The sequence below is a fragment of the Engystomops pustulosus genome, chromosome 1, assembly GCF_040894005.1.
Source record: "Engystomops pustulosus chromosome 1, aEngPut4.maternal, whole genome shotgun sequence".
Taxonomy (NCBI): Eukaryota; Metazoa; Chordata; class Amphibia; order Anura; family Leptodactylidae; genus Engystomops; species Engystomops pustulosus.
The window spans coordinates 210,817,002-210,839,229 of NC_092411.1; the positions used below are offsets into that span (position 1 = coordinate 210,817,002).

The window sequence follows — 22,228 nt, forward strand, 5'->3', positions numbered from 1 at the left end:
CTTCCCAGATGGATGGGTATCAAGAACTTCTTCTCTAAGATCATTATTGATCGCTTTGTTTCAGAAAGTCTTGAGCAGAGATGCGCTCCATCTGAAAAGACCCAGCTGTTTTGCTTTGATCCTATGACACTCGAGGTCCATGTGACTGCTGTTCAGACAACTGGAGACCCAGAATGCTCTTGATTTCCGTGAAGGAGCAAGATAAACTGCAGTGACACCGATATACATTACTGCAGCAATGGGATGCGCATCTATATTGTTATCTGGTCAAACAATATTAGCACAATAGGGTCGGTGGCGTAATGTTGGTCATGGATTATATTTACCTAAATTTAACACCTAAGGACCAGATGTTATATTATTATATAATGATATGTAAAGCAATAGAATTCAAAGAGGATGTACAATAGTTAGAAGAAAGCCATACTGTTTCCGAACAGGTTTGTTTTATTGATATATTTTTTTTTTATAGGTGATATTGAATGTCTAGAAACATTTTCTAAATGACACCATGGCGGCTCAGGTGTATATTGTAAGTAAAATGATTGATCTATTCTGTTTTAGACAAGGACTAAAACAATTTGCTTTAATATTAATATCAGTCAACCATTTTTTTAAGGTTCTATATACACACCAGAAGACAAAAAAGATTAAGCTGTGGCATGATGGCCTTTTGAAGACATCTGGAGGAAAACAGGTACTGTCTATGTTGTACTAAGAGTCTAGTGTTGTGAAGATAAATGATCATATGGTTTTGCTTGTTTTTTTTTTTTTTCAAAATTTTTATCGAATTTTCAAGTTGCACCTGTCTGGCAGACTGGCTGTGCTGGCGTACAATTCTTCACCAGGTCCTGCCCTGTGTAGAGTTGCACTATTACCATCGACCGTTCCGGTTTTATAGGTCACACTCTGCTGCCGGCCGCCCCACTTGGTGTGAAGGTGGAGAAAATTATCACCAGGAAACTGGCTCCCATTATGTTTCTTTTTAGATGATTTTAATATACATACTGTATTCTAGTGAGGTAGCCTTGCATACTTCTCTTTTCTAAACTGTAAAAGATATGTAAAACCAATGACCATATTTTGAGTCTATAGGAGGTCCATTTTATATATTGTGTAGTATATCAAATGCTTTATATGTTTTTCTATTTCATGATTCTTTTTGTTCAATAGGCAGTGTTATACAGTGATAAAGGACAGCACCTGGACAGTGTCTATCTAAAAACTGAATTGGTGAGTAGTTATTTCATGGATAATGGCAAACTACTAGCAGTTGTTCTTTTTACCAAAATTGACCCTTTTCCCTTTTATAAAGATAAGTGTAAAGCTATCTGCACACGTTGCAGGTTTTGTTACAGAAAAATCTGCAGCACAATACACTTTAAAGTGAATGGGATTTGGAAAAAGTAACATAGATGGTGCGTTTTACTGCTCTCAAAAATTGTTGCACAATGCGAATAATAAATTACTCATGTCATATCATGGGGATTTTATTTTTTTATACTTTATAGTTCTAGTGAAAATCTGCATCAAAACAGATATAGGCCCCATGCACAAGGCCGTATATACGGCCGTAATAGGGCCCCATGCATTCCAATGGGTAATACGACCATCTATGTAAATGGCTGTATTGTCCACTTTACCGTACTTTAAGCGAGCCGTATAAAAATATAGCGCATGTCCAATTTTCCATCGTATTTCCATTACCTAGGACCCATAGAAGTCAATGGGAACGTATAAAATACGGGCTAAATATGTGCTGCGTACGGCTGTGCATCGTATGCTACCGTATATACGCGCAATATCCAGAACCAGTGGGAGGTGCATTCTGTCATCCAGCCATTAGTCAGACATCCATCATCTGCCCACCTAGTTTATACAGATACGGTGCAATACCTTGCCATACTGTTGTCCTGTATTTACTTTGTTGTCTCGTATTTACAGCCAGAATACATCTGTTTTTACATAACAGAAAAAACCATACAGTCGTATACCATGAGGCCTTCATGTGGAGGATTTTTTTTACTAATGATTTTCAGTTTCCTGAAAAAACTGGGTTGAAAAAAACACTACAAGCCAAACTTCCGGCTCCCCAATTTCCCTAACTTTGATTTCAGCTCCACCAAAATGGTCACTTTCCAGAGCGTTGTTATCCTGATCACTCCGACAGCGCTAAGATAAATGCAGGTATTCCTTCTCAGTGCCGTATTCCTCTGATCTGAGCATTTACATAAAGTTCAGCCAATCAAATAAAAGCCTAGAAGAGGAGTGCACAACCTGCAGCCTGTGCAGCCATGAGTTGCTGTTCACACCCTGCTGACAATCGGAATCCAATGAGCGCTTCCATAACTGATGGAAACGATCATTGGTGCAGGAGGTTGGGTAGCATTGAGTGCAGCTGAAAAGTCCTCACTGCTCCTGGGTCCTCTCCTGACTCTTCTCTCTGTGTCCTGACTCCTGACACTGGGTGTACACGCTGCCTTAAGGACACTGTAAAGAACGACCCCAGGAGCAGGAGAGCACCCAGAAGTGGTAAATAATTATAGTACTTACTGTACTGGTCCTCTCCTCCAGGTCCTTATGCGACCCATACAACAAAAGTGGCACATGGGGGGAAAAAAAAAAGCTGCAGCATGGTGCAAGAGAGGAGCCAGGAAATGATAGTGTATTTTTGTGTCTGCTCTAGGGGTCTACAGTATTATTGTCTTCTTTGCCAGTATTAGTAGTTTTAAAGAGAACCCGTCATGCAAAATAACCCCCTAAACTAAATATATTTTCATAAACTACCATTAGAGAGCATTGCCTCTATCCCTTCATTGTCCCCCTACATGTAAACCTAAGCAACGAGGTCCTAAAGCTGTATGCAAATGACCTGTGAAATGTCCAATGAAGCATTAGCATATTCAAGCTGTCCACTCTATTCATGAGTGGGAGGCACAGCCACACCCCCAGTGCATGACTGACAGCCTGTATAATGGAGTGAGGCTGTATAATGATGTGCTTCCTGGTGCTGGCGCCCCCTGCATCCTGTGTGTGCATGTGTGTGTGTTTAGGAGAGATACAGCAGCCCCAGGCAGCCATGTTACAGCAGAACATGTCAGATTCATGTGTAGCTGATGTCTGTGTCTCTCACCTGTATATTAGGAGGATGCAGCATGTCAGCAGATGCAGCACACACTAGCCATGCTTTACTATACATTACACACAGACATGAGCAGGGGGAGCAGAGGGGAGGGGTAACAGGGGTGACATCACTGCCTCTGACCATGTGACTAGCCTCATTTACATAATAAAGAATAGATGATTTTACAATGAATAATGTATGAAATAACTAGATAAAGGCTGTGATAGATCCTTGTGAGCTGCTCCAACAGGTAGAGGTGACAGGACAAGTGACACAGACCTGATGACAGGTGTCCTTTAAGCTCTAGGGGTCTCCAATGTTGTCATCTGCTCTGGGGGTCTCCATTATTAGTATTTGGCTGCTCTGCGGGTTTCCTGTATTAGTAGTTTATGATCTGGGGTCTCCAGTATTTTTAGTCTGCTATGACTTCTCCAGTACTGTTATTATCTGCACTATTATTGTTTGCTCTGAAAATAGTACAGGCGGTCCCCTACTTTAGAACACCCTACTTACAGACGACCCCTGGTTGCAAATGGACCTCTGGATGTTGGTAATTACCTGTACTTTAGCCCTAGACTACTATAAACAGCTCTAAAAGTTATCACATGTGTCTGCAATGAAGCTTTATTGTTAATCCTGGTTCTGATGACAATCCAACATTTATAAAATCCAGTCGTCACAGAGACCAAAAAAATTTGTCTGGGGTTACAATTATAAAGTATATGGTTCCGACTTACATACAAATTGAACTTAAGAACAAACCTACAAGACCCTATCTTGTACGTAACCCGGGTACTGCCTGTATTTGGTTGTTGGGGTTTTATTTATTACTGTACAGTGACATTTTTAATTTCTGTGGTGGCATTTTGTGCTTTAGTGGTTTGATGCAGTCCCTTAAAGTTGAGCAGTATGACAATGTGGCACTTGGACTTGAATGTTGTTTACCCCAGGTCTAAATTCTTGGAACAGGAATAAAATAGACATTTAAAGGAAATTTCATCATTTTTATAATTTATGTTTGTGGAGTCGGTCCATTTATCACGACTCCAACATCACAGCCCTGGTTCTAAGGTTAAGGCTCAAAGTTATACTAGTGTACACAGAGAAAGGATAACATAGTTTACGAGCCATAGCCTTATTTAGATATTACATAAACTGTAATGTTACCACGTTTAACTCCCTGGTTAATATCGGTGTACAATAGAATCCAAAAGGGCCCCTTAATCTGGGTTTTATTTGATCTTTCAACAACAAGTAATTATTGATAGGCCATCAATATTACTCATTGAAATGCTCTTGTAATGGCTAAATACACCTGGAAGAAATACATAGGACACCGCTTATCCAGATTTTTTCTTTGTTTATGAATAATTGCTGTTATCCACATATTTTAATATTTTCCAAATATTCTGGTTGCCAAGGGAAACAGGAGACCCAAAAGTATGACATCAGCTTTGTTATATTTATGGATGGGACTAAGGAATAGATTGTTTTTGTCAAAAATTGAAAAAAATAAATTATAGCTCAATAATCAACACAAATATTTGAGGTGTAAACAGGCGGTCCCCTACTTAAGAACACTCGACTTACATACGACCCATAGTTACAAACGGACATCTTGATATTAGTAATTTATTGTACTTTAGGCCTAGGCTACAATAATCAGCTGGAACAGTTATCAAATATGTCTGTAATGAAGCTTTAGTGTTAATATTGATTCTTATGACAACCCAACATTTTTAAAATCCAATTGTCACAGAGACCAAAAAAGTTATGGCTGGGATTACAATGATAAAATATACAGTTCCGACTTACATACAAATTCAACTTAAGAACAAACCTACAGACCCTATCTTGTATGTAACCCGGGGACTGCCTGTACTGTGCTTATTCCACTTAATGAAACTAACTTTCATTTTTTTAAAGTTCAGCGTTATTTATTTTTTTTTGTCATTTGTAATTATGTTTTCAAATTTTAATATGATTTAATCTTCCTCTTCAATATCTGATGATCATTTATTCTCTTTTTAGGTGAGCCCGGGAGATGAACTGGAAAGTGATCGCTATCTAATCACTGTGGAAGCAGTTGGTGAAAATATTAGCTCTTCAAAGAGCTCTACTGAAATTAAAGAGGTGCAAAACAGGGAAGCCTTTAAACCTATTGGTCTCCGGCCTCCAGCTAGTTTAAAGAGAAAGTTTTTGGTGAGAACTATTAATAATTTTTTTTAATTTGACCTTAACCCCTTCCCCTACATTTGATGTAGTAATAGGTCACAGGCAGCAGGACATGTCCTATCTTTTCCCGTGCTACGGAGCGGTACGGTGCCGTGAGCCCATAGGAGTGTATGGGGGATGTATATCAGCCGTATATACGTCGGCCGTATATACGTCCCCCGTACATGTGTGTGAATGTAGCTTAAGGTGAAGAAAAGCTTAAACAAGCAATCAGAGCATCTACTGTACCCCCAACTGAAAAGCGGCGGTTCGCACATTTTCCTAGTGCGCCTAGGAAAAAGGCTCAAAGTCACTGACTGAGCTATCCAAGCACCGTACGCGGCTATTTGTCATTCCTGTAAAGATGAATAGAGCAGCAAGCGCATGTGCAACCAGATACTTTGTTGATTTGGGGTTACAACAGACCCACATTCCTGTGAATCATAGCGATACAGGACAGAGCCTCTATCCACAAGAGTATGGGCTTACTGGCTGTCAGTGGGAGGATTTTATGTAAGTAAGAGCTTCACTGACACACACTGTGACAAACTCAAACAAAAGGACAGCACACGGACATCAAAAATACCTGTCTAAATGACCCCTAAATTATACTATTTAGTATAGTAACCCTCAAAATTCTGAATACTAGAATACCCCTTTAAGATTGTAACTCTAGAAAAGGTTTGCATGGTTATGACATGTTGGTAGAATCCAACGGACCAAACGGACCTCTGGATGTTGGTAATTTACTGTACTTTAGTCCCAGGCTACAATGATCCGCTATAACAGTTATCAAATGTGTCTGCAATTGAGCTGTATTATTAATCCTGATTCTTATGACAACAAAACATTTTTAAAATCCAATTGTCACACAGGCCAAAAAAATTTTGACTGTGGTTACAATTATAAAATATACAGTTCCGACTTGCATAAAAATTCAACTTAAGAACAAACCTACAGAACATATCTTGTATGTGACCTGGGGACTGCCTGTATTTATTAAAACAACAATTTGTCTTCCAATTTCGTAAGTGGTTCAGATTCTTTGTACATCTTCTTTGTTGAATAATGCTAGTCAGTGAGGTTTAACAATTTTTAATATATATATTTTTTTAGGGTTTTCAAGGTCCTCGTGAAATAACAAAGAAGCCATCTTTAGAGCCGGAGGAGAGTGCAACTCTCTTGTCTTCTCCGTTGGCAAATGGTCGCTTTTCACAAGCTCCGCAGCTGTACACTACATCACCCCTTTTTGCTGCTGTTTATGGAAAGCAAGCGGACAAAGACGAGCAAGTAAACTGTTCAAATCTCACAGCAATTACTGCAAAAAATGCAAATGTTGGAGCTTTTAGTAACTTTTCCGCTTCTCCAGAGCATACAGAAACAATAAATGGTGAAAGAATAGTAGAACAACAAACTAAACCAAATCCACGAAGCACAGCACAAATTTTGGCTTTGTTAAACATTTTTCCAAGTCCAGAGGGATCAGCTGCTGGTCAGTTATCTGCAGGAGTGTCCAATGTGAGCAGTAATGAGGTTCCGAAAACGACATTGATGAGGAATGCCCCAGGAGATGCAAAACCTCGTAAACTCCCCAATGTGTTGTCAGATGTAATAGCTAACCCTATCAAGAGCCGATGGGAAGTTTACTTGGATAATGTTCCAGCTTCTGGTACTTCTCACGATAACCCTGATGATGACTTACTATTGCTTAGCCCAGGCAAAAGGCTAGATGCTTCCTGGGAGTCAGACAGGAAAATGGATATAGTAGAAAAGACGCCACTGCTTGATTCTCGCGTTACTGAATATGACCTAAAGAATAGTCTGCCACCTACACCAGAGACAATGGCTGTTGATACTGATGATATAATGGTAGCTGATGATAACACACATGGACCGTTTTCAGAGATCTCATTTAATCTAATGGACAGTTTTGATTTTACGCAATTAGATGATACAGATTCTAAAGAGAGTGGGAAAGAAAGCGCATCAGACTTGGTTAAAGAAGGTTCAGACTGTAATGAAAAGCAAGGTTTTATACAGAAGGGAAGTCAAGAGAACAATGAGCATAATACAGATTGTGGGGTCTCTGCATCTGAATTTCCATTTGACAAAGCCCATAGTGAAGGTATTACACAACCACTCCTGAAGGGCCAGTCTACAAAGGCTAAAACAGAGGTAATGACTGAGTCGAAAAATATATTAATAGTAGGAAAAGGTGAATTTTTGCTTCCAGCTGAGAGAGGTCATATTTCTTCCAGTACAGTTAAATTTCAATCAGATGATATGTCAAACCAAATGGAATTACCTAAAAATCAGGATGAATTGTTTGGATATTTTACTGATGATTCATCGCATCGTTTGCCAAATGCTAACATACCCAATACAGTTCGGGGGTCTGATGAAGACTGTAACTCACCCAAAGTTTTGCCTTCAGTATGCAGCATTTCACTCTTCAGATCTTTAATTGAGCCTAGCAGTGCTCTAGAGAGTCTTAATGGTTACAGCGTGAATTCCCCAGCCACAACCAAGAATACAGAGTCAGGTGTACAGACCCAAAGGGAGGAAGAACAAGGTTAGGTTTACAGATTTTTTTTTTTAAATTATTTGCAGACAAAAAGTTAGATGTTCCAAAAGCAATATGTCTCTAATCTAATTTTATTTTCAGATGTTGAAAGATTGGATTTTTGAATTTGTATCACACTAATATATACAGATATCAAGTTTCATCACCTATTCACCGGAATATGTGCAACCCTTTGAAATGGTCCTGTATGTCGGCTTAGTCCCACAAACTACACACCCCACACAGCACGGGAGTCCTTGTATTATACAGAAATATGATGCATGGACTTTCCATCTGCTGGCCAGAAATTAGTGTTGGTACTGTTCGCAGACAGTTCTCTATACTTTGGCATTAATACAGGGCCATGGAATCAGTTGGGGCCCACAAATATACAAAATAAATTATAAAAATGTCAACATTTCCTTTAAATGTCTGTTCTATTTCTCATCTAACGATTTAGACCATGGGTGAGCAAGGGCCATACTGTCATACTACTCAACTTAAAGTAATCAGCACCCTCGATACACCAACAACAACGGTGCAGCACAAAATGCCACCCCATAATTAAAAATTCCACAGAAACCCCAGAAACCAAATACTGCTTTCTGAGCATACAATAATATTGCAGACCCGAGAGCAGATAATAGTAGTGGGGACCACATAGCAGGCTTAAATACTGGAGACCCCCAGAGCATACAACTACTGGAGACTATAGTAGATAATAATACAATTATACTAGAGATTCCATAGCGGACGAACAATACTGAAGACCCCCAGAAGAGACAATAATACTGGAGACCCCATAGAAGACAAGACTGGAGTCCACCACAGCATAAAGCTGATAATGTTGCAGACCCCCAATGCAGACAATATTACTCGAGGCCTCTAGAGTTTAAAACTAATAATACTGGAGTCATCAGAGCAGCCAAAAATAAATCTCCTCCCTGCACCACACTGCAGCTTCTACTCTCCTACATGTACTGCTCTGCGTCTCATGCACAGAGCCCGTAGCAGAACGGGAGAACAGGAGCACGTGAGGACCTGGAGCAGTACAGAAGAGCTGACAAGTCCCTACAACTCCTGGGTCCTCTCCTGCATGCGCTCTGCTCTGAGTCCTGACCCCGATGCATACAGTCCGTGTCAGGAGTCAGGACACAGAATGAAGCGGCAGGAAAGGACCCGAGAACAGTGAGGACTTCTCCTTCCATTAGTTATATTACATTAATTATGAAAGTGTTCATTGGACTCTGACTGTCAGCAGGGTGCGGACCATCCCTCATGGCCTGATGGGCTGTAGGTGGCCTGTTGGCATGGGTTGTGCACCCCTGATCCCCCTTTTAGTTGAGATGAATGTGTGGTACGTTTTATGTACATATTCAGGAGGGAAGCTCCTCTGCTATAGATTAGAAGAATAGGGCACTGAGAAGGAATGCCCACATTTATCTTAAGCGCTGCCAGAGTGACCAGCAAAACAGGACTGTGGAATGGATATTGGTGACCATTTTGGTGGAGCTAAGAGTATTGGTCTTGCAGCTGAGGGAGTATATGGGAGGCAGAAGTTCTGTTTTCAGTGGGGCTGAAAAAGTGGGGTTCTGACAGCAGTGTTTTTGCAAAAATATAGATAACACAATGCACATAATGGTAAGGGACAGATTGATCATTATTGTCCCTTTTTATACCTTATGTAGTGTAGGTGCATAATGTTCATATGCTCTAATAGATTTATGCCTCTAGTCACCTCACTGAAAACTCCTGACCTAATTGCCTAAAGCTGTGTGTGAACATGAGAGCACAGTAGTGTGGAGGCTCCAACTATGTTACACACCATTAGGGACTACAGTGTTTGATAGCTGAACCGTTAATTTCTCACCCCACAACAATACATATTAAATGGGTTTTCCCACCAAACAAGATAGCCTCTATACTGTGGAATGGGACTAACTTGCTTATCAGTGGGGGTCTCGGTGATGAGACTTACACAGATCACAAGAATGAGGGGTCCGATGGGGTCTGAGGTACCTCCTTTGGACTCCATCCTCTCTCCTCAAGATGAATGGAGCAGATGGCTGTACATGTCCGTTCTGCTCCAGTCATCTCTATGGAGCTGACAGAGATTGCTGAGCACCAAGGAATGTACCATGGAAAGGAAGCATTTGGGGAATGCTTTTTAACTATAGTTTTTAATCAAGTCATTATTTTGGGTAGGTTAATTTGCATGACAGGTCCTCTTTAAGGACCGACTGAAAACTATTTAAAGGAAATAAAAAAAAAAACTCCTAGAAATGCTCACCTGCACTCCTCTTCATCTTGATCCCATCCATCCCAAGGTCTTTTTACATCTGAAACATCTACCTTATGTATGGTATGTAGCTGATCACATGAAATCGCAGGAGTCTCCATGGAGGATAGGGAGGAGTAGAAGTCCATGGAGGCTTCTGTGATTTCATGTAATCAATTATATGCATGGTGTTAGGGTTGTACTGATACCAGAATTTTGAGTGGGATGCGATACCCAGAAAAGTACTGCAATACTCGACACAATACTTTTAAGAAAATAAAAAAAGCATTATCTGAATGTTTAGGGTGTGATCACATGGGCTATTTACATTACATTTAGAAAATCAGTAACAGTCAGTCAATGATTTACCCAGTGAAGAAGGTTATCTTAGTAATGATAATATAAAATAATATACTTAATAGTGTAATTTAGGGTTCATGTAGACAAGTGTTTTTGATGTTTGTGTGCTGTCTTTTTTTTTTTTTTTTTTTTTTTTTTGTGGAGTGGAAACACCAGTCTTTATTTTTTGTCTAATACATTTCTATTCATTTAACTGTATTATAGTCTTAAAATATTATCTCCATTGTAATAATCATAATAATCTCTGAGAACATCCCGCGGGGGAACTTTAAGACTGCTGTTTTGAACATGCAATCTGATAAATCTCTTTCATGCGAAAAATCACTTTAAAACACATATGTCCCGCAAAAAAAAAAGAAAAGCTCCTGCAAGAGCATACATAACGTTCTTGTAATCCTGTTCCCCTTTAGCCGATGGCATGTGTGTTTTTTAAGGGTCTCTGTCAACTTAAGCCTTTAGATGATAACTATTCTATGCTAATATTTTGATTTGTACCACTATTTGTATCATCCATGTGCCAGTACAGTCCTTGTGAATCTAAAACATAATGTTAGTTTCCCACAGGTTCAGTCAAGGGGCAGCTCTGGAAGGCTACCAAGCAAGGCCTTTATTCATTGCAAAATCTTTTTCAACAATAGGTACCACAATATCTGCTTCACAGCTGGTAAATATAATTGTGTTCCTTCAAGTTCTAGAGTGGTGTTATAAAGTACGTTACATGATCTATCAGGGCTGTGGAGTCAGTATGCCAAGCCTCAGACTCCTCTCTTTTACTATACTCCTACAGTCTATAGTTTTGTGTTTTGTGTGTGTGTATATTTATATAAAAAAGATATGGGCCTGTAATTGACAGAACATAACATATTAATATGGTTACAATTTCTCAACTTTTCCTAAAATCCAATCAAAGCAAATGATTAAATAAATGGATTAAATAAATAAAAAATTTGAGCTGGTTTGGTTGCACTAAAAAAAAAAAAAAGTGTGCTGCTCAATCACTCGTCAGCCCCCACCTTTGTGCTCCTGTACAGGTCTTCCCTCCTGCTTTTTCACTCACACAGGGACAGAGTTCACAGCTTGGTGAGCTGCCATCAGTGGGGGAGGGAGGAGTTGTGCAGGAGCACTAAGGTGGGGGTTAAGAGCTGAGGAGTGATTGAGCAGAACAGATACGTCACATGTTTGTTTTTGTTTTTTTTTTAATGCAGCCAAACCAAAGGTAACTTGGGACCCAGAAAAGGATTCTATCGGGGTGCAAGGTAAGTTAAAACACGCAATATTGTATATACAAGCAGTCCCCTGCTTACCTACAGGATAGGTTCCATAGGCTTGTTCTTAAATTGAATTTGTATGTAAATCGGAACTACATATTTTAGAATTGTAGTTTCAATGTTTTTTTTTTTTCCCCAGTGACAATTGGAGTTTAAATTTTTTTTTTCTGTAATGAGACCAAGGATTATTAATAAAGCTTCATTGCAGACACCTTTCAGGTGGTTATTGCAGCCTGGGACTATAGTAAAGCATTTAGAGAGCTTTACCAGGGGTCACAGTGGGCAGAGGGCTCCGTCTTTAACTAGGGGTCATCTATAAGTTGGTGTCCTTAAAAAGGGGACCGCCTTTACAATATATTATATTGTAATGCAAATCCACAGAAAAGGCAGAAAGACATCTTTGCATTGCAGGTTTGATGGGCTTCTGCAACCTGTCTTTAGTGAAAATCAAATCCCTGGTTACAGGTTCCTTTTAACATGCAATCATTTTTCTAACTTGTGTAGTTGGAGACACAGACATCTTGAGTGTAGCTGCTACCTCACGTAGATCTCCTAATCTGTAGTGGCTGCAATAGGATGTTTATCTGAGGTACTGGATATCACCTGAAAAGGAAACCTAGGGATTTCAAAGCCCCCAAGGCACTCAGGACTGCATCACCTTCCCCAGTGTTTATTCAAAGAATCGCCTGAATTTCCTTCATGTCAGGACCAGTCTGACCTCATCCAAGATGCCAAAGCCAGAGTTATTTATAAAATATATTTGAGATTTCCTACATGGTGGACATCCAAATCCTTAAGGATACTTCTCCATTACTTTCAGAGGTTTTCATTTCCACTGGACTAGGCACAAGGCTCTTTTTATATCAACCATATCAAAGGAATGTAAAATTCTGACAGGAACCTTTTTGGCTGAGAGAGCCATAAGCCCCACATTTTAAAATATTATTCTGCGGGAGCCGTACAATATTTAAAGGGACACTGACAGAACAATCGCTCCAGCAGTCTTTAGTACAGCAAGGACTATTCCTCCCTGCTGTACTAAGCCACAACTGGACCGGAAAAATGGTAATTTGCTGTAAAAAAAAAAAAAAATTTACATTGGAGCTTGCGATGCATGACATCTCGTCCAGAACTTTGGCTTCTTTTTAATGTGTATGACTGGAAGCTGGCATTATTCCCATGTGATGATGAGAGATGCCCGCTTTCAAGCATGCGCAGAAGAAGGACATATAAACCGATTTTGTCTTCCTAAAGAGGGAGACAAGCCCAGGACATAATCGCTTGATACAAAGATTGTAATCAAGTTAAACTTTATTAAATTCAGTATACAAACAATATATAAAAGATTTTTTCTCAAGTTAAAAATAGTGCAGCCACAGATGATGGTGAGCAGATAAGGGAGTAACACCACTTGGACATACAAGGGAGAGTCATATATTACATATTCTTGGGGGTCAGATTAGTTAGGTAGGTACACATCATTGTAAACATTTACTCTGTATATATACAATTATATTGCACTAGCCCCCAGGTATTTAAAGTAAACAAGGTATCTTACCCATAGTTATTTAATGACTTCCCAGGTCCAGGGTGACTCCGGCCCCGACGCGCGTTTCGGCTCACTGAGCCTTCGTCTGGGGGTGGCGTCATCCGTGTCTAGGTAGCCTTATAAGTAGGTAATAGACCAATCAGAGTTACCTCACTATGACATGTGATGTCGCTACGTCATGATTACGTGGACGGTCCGTGAGCATGCGCAGTAGAGCTTAGATACTACATAGACTCTACGCGCAGGCGCTCTGTGTCGCTATGTCACATGATCGACGGAATAACTAGAGCTTGCGCAATGTAGCCAGGGGAGAAAGAGAATCTCCGTATGTATATGTACCGCAGCGGCCACACAGGCCGCTCGCGTGCAGCATTACATAGAAGGAGGTAAGTTTGAATGCCAACTGGCAAGTAGAAACACAGATCATATTGATGTTCATAGAATGTGCCAAAAAACAGTGTGATCTATCTAATATCACATACAATATATCGTACCAAAAGGGTACAGTGTGATATTATTACGTGGCAAAGTACAACATATTAATAAAACCAAATTCATTAGTTGTGAAAACAAAAATTGAAACATTCAAAGTGCTAAATGGTGTTATATTAGTCATCCTCTACAGATCGCATTGCTTATGCTAAAGAGAAGGCGACCAATTAAGACATGATTGTGATAAAGTTATAAACATGATATTATAAACTAACATGAATTACCAAACATTAATTAGTGACGTGAAGGGGAGGTGAGGATGGGAGTGAGGATGTGTGATGAAGTGAGGGAAGTGAGGTTACGTGCGGGTAGGAGGGGTAAGTGATAACATCATGAAAACACAGTACCATTGTATGACATTATTTAACAACTATTATATTATTATATGAGTGCTGTTTATACAAGAAAGTTTTTTGTTATATAAATCAAAGGAGGACACTATTCAACAAATTATAGCATAATAAGTTAAAAAACTTTAGCAATACATGTAAAGTATAATTCAATCAATATGATGATGGTGATCCAAAGTGTTTGTCATATTTTTTCAAAAGGTTGTAAGATAGACTAAAAGATCAGATGGTCGCTAAATCATGATTTGTTGTCCAGTTGGAGTGTTAGTTCTTTCACATATTTATTCAAATGACCGATCAGGAAACATTAAGGGTACCTAGAACTCAAAAGCATAAAAACAAGTTAGATTAAAAAACAAAATAAAAAACGCATTATTAACCTATTAGATGACGCAGGTGGGTGGGATGTGGCAGACTCGAAAAAGAGAACTCTCCCCATAAACTAGTGTACTAACTATGAGTATAAAAATGGGGATCATAGGAAGGGCGCATAACTCAGTGATTCATTGAGACCATTCGGATAAATGGTATTGAGAGTCCAAATCCATTTTGATTCCCGTTGTGCTAGTCTCCGCTGTATGGGTCCCCCTCTAATTCCTAGAGAGATCCTGTCAATGCCGCGAACTCTGAAGCCACTAGGATCCGAATTATGTTTGTCTCTGAAATGTTGTGCAATCGGTTTACCATCTGAATTGAAATCGGCATTTCCAGATGCATTAATGTCACGCATATGCTCTCTTATACGCACTTTCATTGCCCTAACAGTCATGCCGATGTAAATCTTCTTACACGGGCATGTCGCATAGTAGATTACAGCTTGAGTGCTGCATGTAATGCTTTGTGTAATTTTATAGGTTTTCGTGCCGGCAGAGTCACAGAAACTATTGCATGCCTCTACATTTGGGCAAGCAATGCACTTTCCACATGGCTTACATCCCCATTGTGGCAGACTGGCGCCAAAGATTGTTTTGGGGGTGTCAGAGGTATGGTGACTTTTTACTAAAAGGTCTTTCAAATTCCTGGCTCTGCGTGCAGTTGTAGTGGGATAAGGGGCAATGTATTTCCCTATAATGGGGTCAGAGTGCAATATTGGCCAGTATCTCTTAAGGACATTACGCATTTCATTCCACTGTGAATGGTAGTTCGTAATATATCTCACCTGGGAAGAGATTTTTTCTTTAGACCGTGGTTTCAATAGTTGTTGCCGGGGTGTGCATTTGGCTCGCCAGTAAGCCTTCTTGATGGCTCTGTTACTATAGCCTCTTTGTCGAAAACGAGTGCAGAGATCCTTTGCTTGCAATTCAAATGCTTGATCAGTGGAGCAGATTCTTTTAATACGAAGAAATTGGCCCGTTGGTATCGCATCGATTGTCTGTGGAGGATGTGAGGATGTAGCATGAAGTAGAGCATTAACTGCAGTTTCCTTTCTATACACATTGGTCTGTAAATAACCTTCCGCATCCTTATACAGGGAAACATCAAGAAAAGAGACCTTTTGTTTATCAGCAGTATACGTAAGTTTTATATTGAGATGATTGTGATTCAATCTCTCAATAAACTGTTGCAGCTCACAGTGGTCCCCCCTCCAGATCAGCAGGATGTCGTCTATGTACCGGGCCCAAAATATGACCCGGTCCATAGCGACATCCCGCTCGTCTCCCAACAGGTCCCTCTCCCACAGCCCCAGGAACAAATTCGCATATGAGGGCGCACAAGACGCCCCCATTGCTGTACCCTGGAGCTGCAGGTAGAAGGACCCGCCGAAGACGAAAAAGTTATGGAATAGCACAAATTCCAAAAGCTGCAAAAGTAAAGAGACAAATGCATGATCAAGATTTTCCATGGAGAGGAAGAATTTTACTGCTTTTAATCCGTCCAGATGTCGAATACTGGTGTAAAGTGACTCGACATCACAGGTTACCAAAAGCATATCATCTGTGATATGCAGGCCATCAATTTTTTGTAGAAGGTCAGTCGTATCACGTGTATATGACGGTAAGGTTTCAACTATTTTCTTAAGATAGTAATCAATGAATCTACTCACGTTTTCAGTGAGACTGCCACACCCTGAAATAATCGGGCGTCCCGGGGGAGCTGTAGGATGCTTATGAATCTTAGGCAGTAGATACAGTGTAGGTACGACTGGATCCATTACCTTCAAACAATCAGACAGATCTTTGTTAATAATGTTATCCCTTACTGCTTGTAATAAGATAGAATTTAGTTCATTGGTGAACTTTAGTGAAGGGTTAAACGTGAGACGTTTATAACATTGACTCTGACTCAATTGTCTATTCGCTTCAGCTTCGTACATTGTACATGGCCAAATCACAACATTGCCCCCCTTATCTGATTGTTTAATTACAATCGATTTGTCCTGTTTAAGGGAGTTAATGCTATGTCTCTCTTTATTCGATAAATTATCATGACTGACCTGTTGTTGCATCTGTGAGAATTCTTGAGTCACCACTTTGACAAATTGGTCCACCGCCGGGCATACTGACAGGTTAGGGAATTTGGTTGATTTTTTCTTTATGCATTGTGGAATTCGGCTGTCTGCCTCATGTTCCTCTTGGAGTTCCTCCAAGGCCCTTACTGCCTCAACCTCTGCTGTAGTGTCGAATATTTGTTCTGGTTCGATGGTATGGAACCATTTTTTAAAAATCAGTGACCTACCAAACACGTGGAGGTCTTTTACCGCTGTAAAGACATTAAATTTAGTACATGGGGAGAATGTTAAGCCTTTTGACAATACATTAATCTCATCTACGGTCAACAATCTATTGGAAAGATTGATTACCTTTAATTGGTTACTTGTCATCACACTCCGGGTCTCTGGACGTCGTTTATTGTCCGTTTGGGATTGCGTTTGTTTACGCTTAGTTCCCTGGTTATTATGTCTCCTTAGGTTCTCTTCACGGTCACCCAGTGAGATAGTTGATGACATAGAAGAGGATCTGCTTGCTGTTCGGCCTGATCCAGGGAATCTGCTCCTGCCAGAGCGTTTCCACTTATATGTCTGTTTGGAGGCAAAGTCATTAAGGTCCCGTTGAAATTTCTTTGCTTTCACGTCACAAATCTCTTTCTCCCATTTACCAAAGTCCGTTTCTAGAGATTCTTCAAATCCTTTGAAGGATTCCTCAGTCATTGTAGACTTTAGGGTTGTACGTAATTGTTCAATTTCTATAGCCATAGTCTCCAAGCTTTTTTTGTTATTCTCAATCAGCATTTCCATAAATTTGATGGAGCATGTAGAGCATGCATCTTCCCATTGGGAGATAAATGACTCATCCTCTATGGGAAATGCTGGAAATACCTGAACTCTTAATCCCCGCGGTATTAATTTGCGTTCTACATATTTTTCTAGGAACGCTCCATTCCACCAAATCTTCATGCGTTTATGGAGAAGATTTTTCAAAGTTCTCTGAGCCATACCAACATCCCTACCACCTTCTGCGCCACCATCTATTGCTGCATCATTAAAAACAAGATTTAATTGTGTCCGCCAGGTATGCTCCCTGGACAGATAATTCATGGTGTCAGTAGTAGCAGTATCTGTGAAACAAAACCACAGCAAAAGTTAAGTCAACAACCTATAATTGACTACTGAAAACTAAAAAGGAAGGAGCCCAGAAGAAGGACACCAGAGTGCTGGACAAGATTGTTTCGGTCCACTCCTGGAACACTCCTTGCTGTACTAAGTGACTGGTGGAGCTATTGTTCTGTCAGTGGCCCTTTTGAAAGTGTTGATCTTAAATAAAGTAAACAAAAAAAGAGGGTGCTCAGTCCCATAGGGAACTTGTAGCTTCAATTTACTAAAATCGCTGATAAGCAGGAGTAGGAGCTGCAGAACCTGCAGAATACACGTGGCAGCCCCCAAATACACGCGCCATCTGCTGCAGAACATCCCTATATACACGCCAACTGCTGCAGAACATCCCCATACATGCGGCAGCCGTCTCAGAACCTCCCAATGCACACACCGGCAGCCGTCTCAGAACCTCCCAATGCAAGCGCCAGCTGCTGCAAAACATCCCATTACACACACCAACCACTGCAGAACATCCCAATACATGCACCAGCTGCTGCAGAACATCCCAATACACACGGCAACCGCTGCAGAATATTACAATATACATTTATTAAACTGTCTGCGCCAGTTTACTGGTGACTTTGCACTGGATAGAACATCTTTGGAGCTTGTACATGTATTTATAACGTGTCTGCGCCAGTTTTGTGTGGCGGCTGCTCTGTGTCCCTTTAGAGAGAAAAATGTATATCTAAAGGGGCTGTTACTGGCTATTACGTGTCTAAGCTGCTGCAGAACCTCACATTAATGTAGAAATGCCGTGGTGGGGGGAGATATGTGGGAATGATGCAGAGGGGTCTCACTAAGGTGTTAAGGCAGAGTGTGAGGAGACACTGGGGGGAGGGAGGACTTATCTCTGGCTGATTCCCGGCTGCAGACTCCTCCTCCTCATGTGCTGACTCCTCCTCCTCAGGTGCTGGACCTTCTCCGGAGTATGCAGCTCTCTCCTCTGTATGAATCTCCCGCGCTGCTACGTCCAGCTCCGGGATTGGCTGCAGGCAAACAGTCTCCTCCGCCCCCGAATTAACCCCACGTACCCTGCGCTGCTCTGCCGATTACATACAGGGGCACAACTACAGCCAGGGGCAGGCACTGTAGCAGTTCCTGTACCAGTTGCACCCATGGATAGGAGCCCTGGCTGCGAGCCAGATGCGGCCATCAAGAGCCACATCTGGCTCGCGAGCCATAGGTTCCCGTCTCCTGACCTACTGTATATGAGGCACTAAGAGAGGAGTTAAGTATTAAATTGCATCTGTGTGTCAGTAACTTTCTTAACTCCTTAAAGGGTTATCCGGGTATAAAAATTTACTTATGGCCTGGCTGGGGTGGGCTATTTAAAAATAACAAACTTGTACTTGCCACCTCTGGCACCGCTGATGTACCGCGCCGCGGTCCGTTTGATCCGTGCCCCTGTTTGTTTACAGGGGCACAGAAGCCGCGCACAGGGAGCTTCCGGCCGGTGATGTGGCCGGCTCCTCCCATCCATCCCTATCTCTCATCGTTGTAAGCGCTGGGAGATGGTTTCGGATGGGAGCTTCCAGCCCGCCGGAAGCTCCCTGTGCGCCCCTGTATACAAATGGCGCACAGATGGGACTGACCGCGGCACCGGATGAGGTAAGTACACGTTTATTATTTTTAAATAGCCCACCCCAGCCTGGCCATAAGTAAATTTGTATAGCCGGATAACCCCTTTAACGCTCACTGATGGATATATCTGTCGAGGTGGGCCTTATTTATATAGGCATAAGGTTTGCTGCATATTGAAGCAAACGCCCATTGCTAACAGCTGCGTTTGGTGCTAGTAAAGGTGCCGGCTGCATTTAAGAGATTGACGCTCCCCATGAGGGTGCGGTCACACGTTGGAGTTAAAACTGCATCACAATTAGTTTTTGGTTGGTTTTAGGTGGTATTACTTATTTTAACAAGTGAAAGGCACCAAATCAACAGGTGAATGAAATTTGTGCAACAGCTTTGTCCTTCAAAATTAAATTCACCCATTCAGTTCATGTCTTTCACCTGTGAAATTGACAAAACTGCACCTAAACCCAACCCAAAACTAATTGCGATGCAGTTTTAACTGCAACGTGTGACTGCACCCTGAGGATTTGAGGCTTTATGGTATCTGCAGATTTGTTACAATGTACCAGTGGCGCAATGTAATGAATCCTATGTAAAATCGCCATATACTGCAATACAGTAGAATTTTGGTCAGAGGTCGCACTAACATTTTTCCAGAAGGGTAATATTACTCCTCTTACTATTTTTGAGTAATATTTTTAGCCGAGAAGGAGTATAAAATTTTCAGTAATACAAATATCTAACTTCAATCCATATATGATGTTAAAAGACGATATTTAAACAAGAAAATCATCTCCGTATCTTAGCAAATTGTGGCAGTTAAAGCAACATTACATCATTCAGTAAACAAGAGCCCCCCCCCCCCCAAACCAAACTGTGGCTCATGCCGCCCCTCGGGAAACACGTTGGATCTTAGTATCTATGGAGTGCTAGCTTTAGGATTAGGGCACTAGTTTGCTTTAGTCAATTAGCAGCTGTGAATAGCCCATTGAGGCTCCAGTGTGGCTTACTAACTGATCCCTATCCAACACTATATAAGCCTCCACTCCATTTATTCTGACCTCAGTGCATGCTGTGATTCTTATTCTATGACTGGGGTGGTGATATTATTTATCAGCCAAATAACCCCTGCAATGCCTGTTCTGACCTCAACGTAGACTGGCCTAGATGAGTGCTAGCAAGTGAGGCCATACTTTAGCTTTTTAAACACACAATAATTTGGTGTAAGGTTTTTTCACCCCCGAATCACATTCGTTTACCTATTTTAGACTTATCTAATAAAAGTTGTGTTTAATACTTTATACTCTCTATTCCCCTTTTCAGTGATGCACCCCTCACCCTTCCCCTAGACCAGACTGTGACTCACACCGCCAAACACCCCCCCCCCTCCACCACCAGTCTGTGGGTGATGCCCCACAAACACAAAATGTTTGTGTGTGTGTGTTGCAGGGGATTAATGCTTTAATTTTTAAAAAATTTAATTTGTGTGTTTGTCATTTTTATGTGCTTTTAGGGACTATTCCATTATACAGATCACATGTAACAGTGATCTTATGGTAACATCCCAAAGGATCAGTAATCTGTATACAGACATGTAGGGGGATGCACATTGCATCTTCTCAGCACTCCTCTAACCCCTCTTAGGGAATCCCAGTGATGTCATATCAGTGCAGGCACAGCGCTCAGTATGACTGACTGATGATATCAGACCCCTGTCACAGTAAAGGATCAGACTGTCCTGGTTAATGGTAACCATTGCCGAAAGTTTGGTCACTGTCCTGGTTTAAAGGTTTAAATTGTAAGGTCTTAAAGTTGCCTTTTTCCAGCTCACACCTTTTTGGTCCTGGACTGGAGACTCTTATCTCCAAGTGGTAGGACCACTGATTTACCTTAGTAGACCCATTGCAGTACTGCTTTGAACAGGATAACCACTCCCCATGTCTGCAGTCTTTAGGGACTGGAAGTCCCAATTAAATTCCTCCAGGTGTGACCCAAACAAAAAAAAAAAAACCTGCTTGCACTGCTGCCCCATCTAATCTTCTGCCAGGCTCTTGATTGTAGAACAGATAGTATTGTTTTCTACAAGGATGAGAAGGCCCTTTCATGTTTTTCCTGCCCTCATCATGCTCTCCTTCATAGAGGTGGTTCCATATTGGGTTTTCAAACATGACCATCACTGGCTGGATTTGGCTAACTGTTTTTGGGAACTCCTACCTTCTTCCTCACTGTTCATTTTACCAGAGCAGTGGGGTGGACTTGGGCAGTATCCAGCTGAGTGGTTGAAAAGTGTCCATGTGGTTGAAGCTTCCCACTTTCTTGAAATGTTGTTCTTTGCATCCATATGATATGCATCTCTGGCGAAAGTATGCTACTTCTTCCAGCAGAGTCTCCCCGTTTTCCCCCCAAGCCTAGGGACTGTTTATACGTCCCAGGGGCTCTGTGTCCCCCAATAACGGCAGGAAAAAAATACTATTTTTGTGACCCTCCTCTGTTCATTGGAGGCGAAATCAACCACATAGTTTTTAATGCTGTTTTTTTTTTTCTGAGTTCCAATTGGTTGCAAGGCACGTCTTTGATTATTTCTTTTTACAGGAGGTGTATAGCTGGAGGAGGATTTTACACTTGTGGATTAGTGTACACCTCCTAGTAGAAACTGCTATACTCTAGTTCTCTGTGTCCCCCAATGCACTCTGCCATTAAAGCATTCTAGTGAGTGTGAAATAAATCCTATTCTTTAAAAATCTTCACCTTTTTATGTAACTTTAATGCCGGGAAAATATAAACTGTTACTGTTTGGGGAAATTCAGCGTTGACCGCATATTAATGTGGTGTCTTATATGCCAACTTACAAAAACATAATAAA

The 22,228-nt window shown here is 41.0% G+C and overlaps 1 protein-coding gene across 11 annotated transcripts in view; it reads left to right on the top strand.

Moving 5' to 3' along the window:
• ZGRF1 (zinc finger GRF-type containing 1) overlaps nt 1–22,228 on the top strand; it is a 93,488-nt gene that overhangs the window by 1,210 nt on the left and 70,050 nt on the right. For 8 of the 11 annotated variants that reach the window (XR_011849184.1, XR_011849185.1, XM_072119280.1 and 5 more), the window contains exons 2-7: nt 473–532; nt 620–697; nt 1,174–1,233; nt 5,156–5,326; nt 6,455–7,910; nt 11,094–11,203. Coding sequence is in view for 9 of the 11 variants with exons in the window: in XM_072119280.1 (XP_071975381.1) it covers nt 512–532; nt 620–697; nt 1,174–1,233; nt 5,156–5,326; nt 6,455–7,910; nt 11,094–11,203 (1,896 nt within the window). In the remaining 2 variants the exon portion in view is untranslated. The remainder of the gene's footprint in view (nt 1–472; nt 533–619; nt 698–1,173; nt 1,234–5,155; nt 5,327–6,454; nt 7,911–11,093; nt 11,204–22,228) is intronic. The other 3 variants (XM_072119283.1, XM_072119285.1, XM_072119282.1) reach the window with 2 other exon arrangements.